This window comes from Oncorhynchus clarkii, chromosome 10, assembly GCF_045791955.1.
Source record: "Oncorhynchus clarkii lewisi isolate Uvic-CL-2024 chromosome 10, UVic_Ocla_1.0, whole genome shotgun sequence".
Taxonomy (NCBI): Eukaryota; Metazoa; Chordata; class Actinopteri; order Salmoniformes; family Salmonidae; genus Oncorhynchus; species Oncorhynchus clarkii.
In genome coordinates, this window is record NC_092156.1 from 50287399 (window position 1) to 50296386 (window position 8988).

The following is an 8988-nucleotide window of genomic DNA, read 5'->3' on the forward strand; positions in this document are numbered from 1 at the left end:
GTACCTCATCTCTGTACCCCACACATACAATTATCTGTGAGTTCCTTCTGTCGAGTTACAGTTTCTGTAGCTGTAGCATTAAGATTACCCTTCGCTGGAACTAAGGGGCCTAGCCCGAACCATGAAAAACACCTCCAGACCATTATTCCTCATCCACCAAACCTCACAGTTGGCACTATGCATTCGAGTAGGGATCGTTCTCCAGGCAGCCACCAAACAGAGATTCATCCGTCAGACTGCCAGATGGTGAAGCGTAATTCCTTACTCCAGAGAACGTGTTTCCACTGCTCCAGAGTCCAATGGCGGCGAGCTTTACACTACTCCAACCGATGCTTGAGTGTGACTGCTCGGCCATGGAAACCCATATCATGAAGCTCCCGATGAACAGTCCTTGTGCAGACATTGCTTGGAACTCGGTAGTGAGTGTTGCAACCGAGGACGGACAATCAACATTTTCCATGGTGTCCCGACTTCCTAGTTAATTAAGTTTACATTACTAGTTTAATCACGTAATAACAATTACACATACAGAATAGATTTGATCAAATAACAGTCTTCATATTTAATGATAGTAAACAACAACAGATAGCATACATTTACGGAGAGAGCTTTTGGTGGATGCTGGAGACAACTGTCAACGACCGGCCGAGCTCCACAAGCCCAGGGCACTGTCCATGGCAGTGTGGTGCTGAAATCATATTGTTTGTCCCTGGAACATTAAATTAATTTACATTAACTTTTGTTGCACTTTTCACCATGTTAAATAAAACAATCTGATCTAGTGATGGAGCTTTCAGATTTGAAAAGGAAAAGAGTCTATTAAGGCGACATTGCATCTTGTATGTTTAAAACAAATCATTAAAGCCTACCATATCTATGCACAAAAGGAACATTTTGGACGGCAAATGAAAACGTCTATATTGGTTGTCACTAAACTATACACTTGAACTGCCCCATTAGATTCAGGATATTGATTCCAGGAACTATGTGGTGTCTGATAACTGGAGTTGAGTCCCTGTGGGCATACATAATTTCAGAATTAGCCTCTGCAACCACGTTATGGAAAAGTAGAAGGCCTTATAATGACTGTTTACTTCAATAATTTGCTACACACTCAGGCCAAGTGAGGAAGGACAGAGAGCTGAAGAGATGGCCAGGGAATTAAAATATAATATTTGACAAATTATTATAAAAATTGCATTACACAATTCAGGAAATACAGCACAGTCATGGGCTGAATATTTATCACAATGCATGCTGTGGCCAATAGATAAATAGACCTTGGTAGACCTGCAGCCTACCAGTGTTCTCCCACAATCCCTCTAGTGTGCAGTCTAAACTGTGCAATGTCATTTTGATAAACAACATTGACACACCCCGTCCCTCCTTTTTTCTCTGGCTCTCCCAACCCTCTCTCTGCATCTCATTGAGAGCCGACATTATCCACCCCTAACATCACACAACCGAGCACAGCTTCAACTCCTTCAGCGTTAAGGTAAGAGACATTACTTGTATTATCATCGATTAATAACATAAGTAACTCACATCGGCTAAACCATCATCTGTATGTAATAGGCTCGAGCACATTATTGATGTCTGCATTGTATAAATCAATATTTAACAGAATTAACAATAATAAATTGTTTTATTTAAAACACATTTATGAAATGAACAATACATCTTGGCATTATGTTTTTTTCACCTATTACAGTTACTCTAGCTACGAACCTATGACTTTATACAAGGTTAGAGATGTAATCGAGACTGGGGACAGGCAGAGACTTGTCCATTTTAGGGATACGGAGAAGATTTTATTGGCTGGTTTTTCCCTACGAATGTAACATTTTACAATTTCTAAAGTTGCATACTGAGATCACAATAATAATAGATGGTGAACATATTTCTAAAATGACACATTTGCTCATGTGAATGAGTGATGCACGTAAAAATGGGTGTAATCTTTTGATCTTCCATATTCTGCTTTGTTTTGTATTTATAGTCTTTTTGCTTTAGAGAAGATCATGTACATCCTAGCCACAGCTGTCTGCCTGTTGGGTAAGATAACCTTTGGTGTTTTCATCACGAGAGCACAATGCTTTGTCACAAGAGATAGTAATGTCACGCTGGTGATATTGAGTCCTCATGGATATGATCAATGCTAATATAGGTTATAGCTTTTCTGTGCAATTCTGAGGAAGGTAATCTATGGAAAACAATAGTTCAATTAATATGTTGTTGACATACGATTGAGGGAGAGTTGGAGTGGGAAAGTACAGTATCTGTATGCCGTCTCTGGGATTTAGGTTTTGCCTCAGCCCAGAAGGTGACTAAGCTGACCTCCTGCCTGACGAAGGAGAAAAACCTGAGGATGGACTGTGAATACGAGCTGACAGCTGCGACACCAGTTCCTACCTGCACATACACCCAGGAGAACAATGTGGTGGGCAGCACAGACCCTGCTAAGAGTCAGGACCCCACCTTCAAGAACCGTGGTGCTGTCGCCATCATGGAAGGCATCTCCACCTGCCGTCTCAACCTCACTGGCTTTTCCGACGACAAACCCAAAAACTTCACCTGCACCATCAAGCAGAAAGAGACGGTGTCAAAAACTTCCACTGTGGAAAAGAGTAAGTATTTTATCAAACTTGTATTAGTTTCACTTCTGCATTCATGAAACTGTGCGTCTACATTGCTATTTGAGAGTAACTGTAAGTTCAGTTCCCTAGTTACCCTAATATGAAAACAGAACAGTTGATCTATGTCAATAGAATTCATGTTTGTGTGGTTATCATTTGCTTTTCAGTGAAAATGGTGAAGTGATAGGGAAGGAAAACGTTCCTCACGTTCCTAATAGACCAAAGATTTGTGTGAGAAAGGCTGCCCCTGTCGAGTCCTTCACTTCAACTTGTGTTTGCTTCTCTCTCTCTTAGAGCTACTCCTCCAGTGTTCAGCGTGGAGTGAGCATGGCAGCATGTTGATGTTGACTGTGACATCACTTATTTTGCTGCTGGAAGCCAAGTGGCTGTGAAGAACCATTATAAAACCATTATAGCTGCTGTTTCCTTTTCCAAAGCTGTTCAACATAATCATGAAAAATATAGCTTATCATTATCTCGTTAATGTAGCCTAATTGCACTCACACAGAATTGTGCCTTTTAAATCTATACTATTTAGAATGCTTAGAATATGGTCTTAGAATATGGTCTGCTAGTATAGATAAGGTACAGAGGTCAATGGAACTCGACCCAAATAATGGAAATGCCATGGAAACGTGTGGTGGAAAGATCCTGAATCTCCTCATTGCCCCCCCAGCTAAATGTACCTACATTTAGGCATTTAGTTCATATGTGTATTTGACACTATGTTAATGGAAAATCTGAGTATGATGCTTGTATGGATGTCGACCCGAATACATGTCATCGTCACCAATCAACTGTATTGCAGTTAAAAACAACCTTGACTACCACCACCGATTTTTGTATGCTAGCTATGCTACCAGCTCATACGAATGGGGGTTAGCATTTAGCAGCCACTTCTTCTAAACCTTCTAAATGTTATGCAGTGTTATTATCATCGTTAATTGTGTTATCATCGATTAATAACATAATTACTTTGCATTGACTAAACCTTAATCTGTTTAGTTATAGACTTGAGCACATTTTTCATGTGTGCATTGTGTCAAGCAATATTTAACTGAATTAACAATAATAAATAGTTTTATGTAAAACACATTTATGAAATTAACAATACAACTTGGCATGAAAGAAGAATGTAGAAACATTTGACGTTTTATTCCCCTACCGTTACTGTAGCTACAAACCTATGACTTTATACAAGGTTGGAGATGTAATCGAGACCTGGGACAGGCAGAGACTTGTCCATTTTAGGGATGGGGAGAAGATGTCGTTGACTGGCTTTTCCTCAGGAATGTAAAATTTCACAATTTATAAAGTTGCATACTTAGATCACAATAATAATAGTCTGGTGAACATATTTGTAAAATGGCACGTTTGCGCATGTGAATGAATAAACAGATCTTGGAACATGCAGGTACCTGTTTTTTGTTTTTATCTCTGTCCTGACCCCAGCCTTTGAGGTTTGTGCTACACTCTTAACAAAATTTGTTCACACAGATCTCGTTTGATCATAACTTGTCGACGTAGAGTAGTGAATAGTGGATTAACCTATTGTATTAGGGGAATTTATGCATTTAGATGCAAATGTAACTAAACTGAACATATTTTGATCTTCCATATTCTGCTTTGTTTTGTATTTATAGTCTTTTTGCTTTAGAGAAGATCATGTACATCCTAGCCACAGCTGTCTGCCTGTTGGGTAAGATAACATTTGGTGTTTTTGTCATGAGAGCACAATACAAGAGATAATAGTTTATCCTGAATGTCACACTGCTGATATTGAGTCATCATGGATAAGATCAATGCTAATATAGTTTATAGCTTTTCTGTGCCGTTCTGAGGAAGGTCATCTATGGAAAACAATAGTCCAATTAATATGTTGTTGACATATGATTGAGGGAGAGTTGGAGGGGGAAAGTACAGTATCTGTATGCCGTCTCTGTAATTTTGCATTCTAAATAGTATAGATTGCAGTTCAAAACGACGATTACCACCACCTATCTCTGTATGCTAGCTATGCTACCAGCTTATATGAACAGGAGTTAGCATTTAGCAGCCACTTCTTCTAAACCTTCTAAATGTTACGCAGTGAAAACAGCCAAATATATCAAAATCTGACTTTAGTAACCCCATTGTGGGCCTGTTACAATAACATCAATCATGACGGATTTGACGAATATCCACTTTGTTAGATCAGATTTGTTGAATGTAGGCCAATCCGGCATCCATCTTCTATCTCCCACGGTCTGCATTCCATTGACCTCTTTACCGCATCTCTGGTCTGCAGATATAGGCTACACTCTTAGAAAAAAAGGGTTCCAAAAGGGTTCTTATGCAGTCCCCTTGAGAACCCAACAACAGTTCTACTAGCATGACAGACTGAGCCTGGTCCCTTAACTCAGTGGTTCTTTCCATTTTTTGGTTACCCCTTATTACATGAATTTACCCTTGGGAATTTTATAAAGTACTACTTATGTTCATTTTACTATTAGACCTGTTATTTTTTACCCACTACACAATTGTATCTTCTATTTTCTACCAATGTTTAATTAAGTAAGCATGTTTACAGAAGTTTAATGCTCCAAAATGTACATTATTTTCATTGTTTAACAGTATGCTAAATTCAATGAACAGTAATTGAAAGCCACATTCAAAAAAAATTGTCATTTTTTTTTTTTCATTTCACCTTTATTTAACCAGGTAGGCTAGTTGAGAACAAGTTCTCATTTGCAACTGCGACCTGGCCAAGATAAAGCATTGCAGTGTGAACAGACAACACAGACAATGCTTTTAATGTAGCGCAAATTTAAGTGAATAATAAAAATATTTTTTTTTTTACATACAACTTCAGCTAGTTTAGTCTAGTTTAGTCTAGTGACGAGACTGTTGCTGGTGTCTTTTGCCCTTTTATGGCCTGGACAAACTTTCCAAATACAGCTTTGAAGCTGTTAAACGAGGCTGTCTGGGCCATCTCAGTCACCCTGGCTGCTGCCTCATTTTCACAGTAGATGCCAACCACCAAAAAACCCCACCGAATAATTATTTAAACATTTTTATTTTACCTTTATTTAACTAGGCAAGTCAGTTAAGAACAAATAATTATTTTATAATGACGGTCTAAGAAGAAGAAGAAGAAGACGCTGGGCCTCAAGTGTCTCCAGGTATGAGGCCTCGGTCACCCTCATGAAGTTCAGGTATTTGCTGGTTGTGCTCCAAGTGTGTTCTCTTCCCTGGGAAAATATACAGTACCAGTCAAAAGTTTGGACACACGTACTCATTCAAGGTTTTTTCTTTATTTTTGCTATTTTCTACATTGTAAAATAATAGTGAAGACATCAAAATTATTAAATAACACAGAATCATGTAGTAATCAAAAAAGTGTTAAACAAATCAATATATATTTTATATTTGATATTCTTCAATGTAGCCACCCTTGATGACAGCTTTGCACACTCTTGGCATTCTCTCAACCAGCAGATGATATTAGATTTACAGTACAGGAATTATAAGGTACAGACTCCATAGCAAACCTGAGGGCAGCCAGTGTGAGTGCAGTTTTGTTTGCCAACCATGGATTGTCTCAGCAAATTTATTAAATCTTGTCCACCAAAGGCCAGTGTGGGACCAACCAGATACGCCAATGATGCAAATAATAATCTGTAATCCAGTTTTATATTAACACTCCTAGATTCATAATGTCTCCTTAAATAATGTTTAAGAACATAACCCTGCCATGACAAAAGCCCTCTGTTGATAAGCCCTGTTGAAGAAATTGTGTGATTTGGGCTACAAGTGAACATGACAATTAACATTGAACTGTTCACCAACCGAGAATGGACCCTTGGGGTGCTGAGTTCATGGGTTTCAGGAGCATTGATTGTGTCGATGGACCCTGGGTGTCGGGGTGCAGGGCTCTGAGGTTGTGGCTTCACCATTCGAGCATGTTGCAGCTTCTTCTGTGTCCGTAAATTCAGGAATGACCTCTGAAAGTATACAAACAGTATAACGTAAATCGGATACTCTGGCAAACATCAAACATGTAGCTAAGTCTTCCATGTATGTTTGTATGACAAGTTACTGACACTGGTTCACATCGCATCACAAACTCTCACACGCTACAGCTATAGTAGCTACAGTGGGGCAAAAAAGTATTTAGTCAGCCACCAATTGTGCAAGTTCTCCCACTTATGGGCACACTGCATGTGCCCATAAGCTGTAACAATGCAGGATAACTTATTTATCCTAACATCACTTGGTCAGGAAAAGACTAAATATCAAAACTCAAAAGAACAGACAATGACTTCTGTTTCATCACTCACGCCACCCTGTCTGTGTCGCACCAAGCGACGAGCATCACACCAAATGACGAGCATCACAAACACCAGGAATCTTCTCCTTCAGTTGGTCAACTTTGACATTTACTGCTACCCCATTAATCACTAATTTCAATGGCACCCTTTTCTTGAGAGCAATACAATTCACATTTATTTTTTCAATTTAAAAGTTTTCTTGTTTTTCAATCAACCAACAAAACATATTCCACATTCACAGATGTGACAGACTTTTAAAAAATACAAATAAAATAAAATAATAATAAATCAATTAAATAAATAATATATAATTATTAAACAATTGAATATATATATATATATATATATATATATATATATATATATATACAGTGCCTTGCGAAAGTATTCGGCCCCCTTGAACTTTGCGACCTTTTGCCACATTTCAGGCTTCAAACATAAAGATATAAAACTGTATTTTTTTGTGAAGAATCAAAAACAAGTGGGACACAATCATGAAGTGGAACGACATTTATTGGATATTTCAAACTTTTTTAACAAATCAAAAACTGAAAAATTGGGCGTGCAAAATTATTCAGCCCCCTTAAGTTAATACTTTGTAGCGCCACCTTTTGCTGCGATTACAGCTGTAAGTCACTTGGGGTATGTCTATCAGTTTTGCACATCGAGAGACTGAACATTTTTCCCATTCCTCCTTGCAAAACAGCTCGAGCTCAGTGAGGTTGGATGGAGAGCATTTGTGAACAGCAGTTTTCAGTTCTTTCCACAGATTCTCGATTGGATTCAGGTCTGGACTTTGACTTGGCCATTCTAACACCTGGATATGTTTATTTTTGAATAATTCCATTGTAGATTTTGCTTTATGTTTTGGATCATTGTCTTGTTGGAAGACAAATCTCCGTCCCAGTCTCAGGTCTTTTGCAGACTCCATCAGGTTTTCTTCCAGAATGGTCCTGTATTTGGCTCCATCCATCTTCCCATCAATTTTAACCATCTTCCCTGTCCCTGCTGAAGAAAAGCAGGCCCAAACCATGATGCTGCCACCACCATGTTTGACAGTGGGGATGGTGTGTTCAGCTGTGTTGCTTTTACGCCAAACATAACATTTTGCATTGTTGCCAAAAAGTTCAATTTTGGTTTCATCTGATCAGAGCACCTTCTTCCACATGTTTGGTGTGTCTCCCAGGTGGCTTGTGGCAAACTTTAAACAACACTTTTTATGGATATCTTTAAGAAATGGCTTTCTTCTTGCCACTCTTCCATAAAGGCCAGATTTGTGCAATATACGACTGATTGTTGTTCTATGGACAGAGTCTCCCACCTCAGCTGTAGATCTCTGCAGTTCATCCAGAGTGATCATGGGCCTCTTGGCTGCATCTCTGATCAGTCTTCTCCTTGTATGAGCTGAAAGTTTAGAGGGGCGGCCAGGTCTTGGTAGATTTGTAGTGGTCTGATACTCCTTCCATTTCAATATTATCGCTTGCACAGTGCTCCTTGGGATGTTTAAAGCTTGGGAAATCTTTTTGTATCCAAATCCGGCTTTAAACTTCTTCACAACAGTATCTCGGACCTGCCTGGTGTGTTCCTTGTTCTTCATGATGCTCTCTGCGCTTTTAACGGACCTCTGAGACTATCACAGTGCAGGTGCATTTATACGGAGACTTGATTACACACAGGTGGATTGTATTTATCATCATTAGTCATTTAGGTCAACATTGGATCATTCAGAGATCCTCACTGAACTTCTGGAGAGAGTTTGCTGCACTGAAAGTAAAGGGGCTGAATAATTTTGCACGCCCAATTTTTCAGTTTTTGATTTGTTAAAAAAGTTTGAAATATCCAATAAATGTCGTTCCACTTCATGATTGTGTCCCACTTGTTGTTGATTCTTCACAAAAAAATACAGTTTTATATCTTTATGTTTGAAGCCTGAAATGTGGCAAAAGGTCGCAAAGTTCAAGGGGGCCGAATACTTTCGCAAGGCACTGTATATATACACACAGTGTATATATATATATATATATATATATATATATATATAA

At 38.7% G+C, this 8988-nt stretch overlaps 1 protein-coding gene across 1 annotated transcript; it reads left to right on the forward strand.

Moving 5' to 3' along the window:
• The first annotated feature begins 1360 nt into the window (after positions 1–1360).
• Positions 1361–4049, forward strand: LOC139418728 (Thy-1 cell surface antigen). Its single transcript, XM_071168381.1, has 4 exons — positions 1361–1495; positions 2000–2055; positions 2304–2627; positions 2931–4049. The coding sequence occupies exons 2-4, from the start codon at positions 2022–2024 to the stop codon at positions 3026–3028; spliced, it is 456 nt and encodes a 151-aa protein (XP_071024482.1). The 5' UTR covers positions 1361–1495; positions 2000–2021; the 3' UTR covers positions 3029–4049.
• Positions 4050–8988: the final 4939 nt, after the last annotated feature.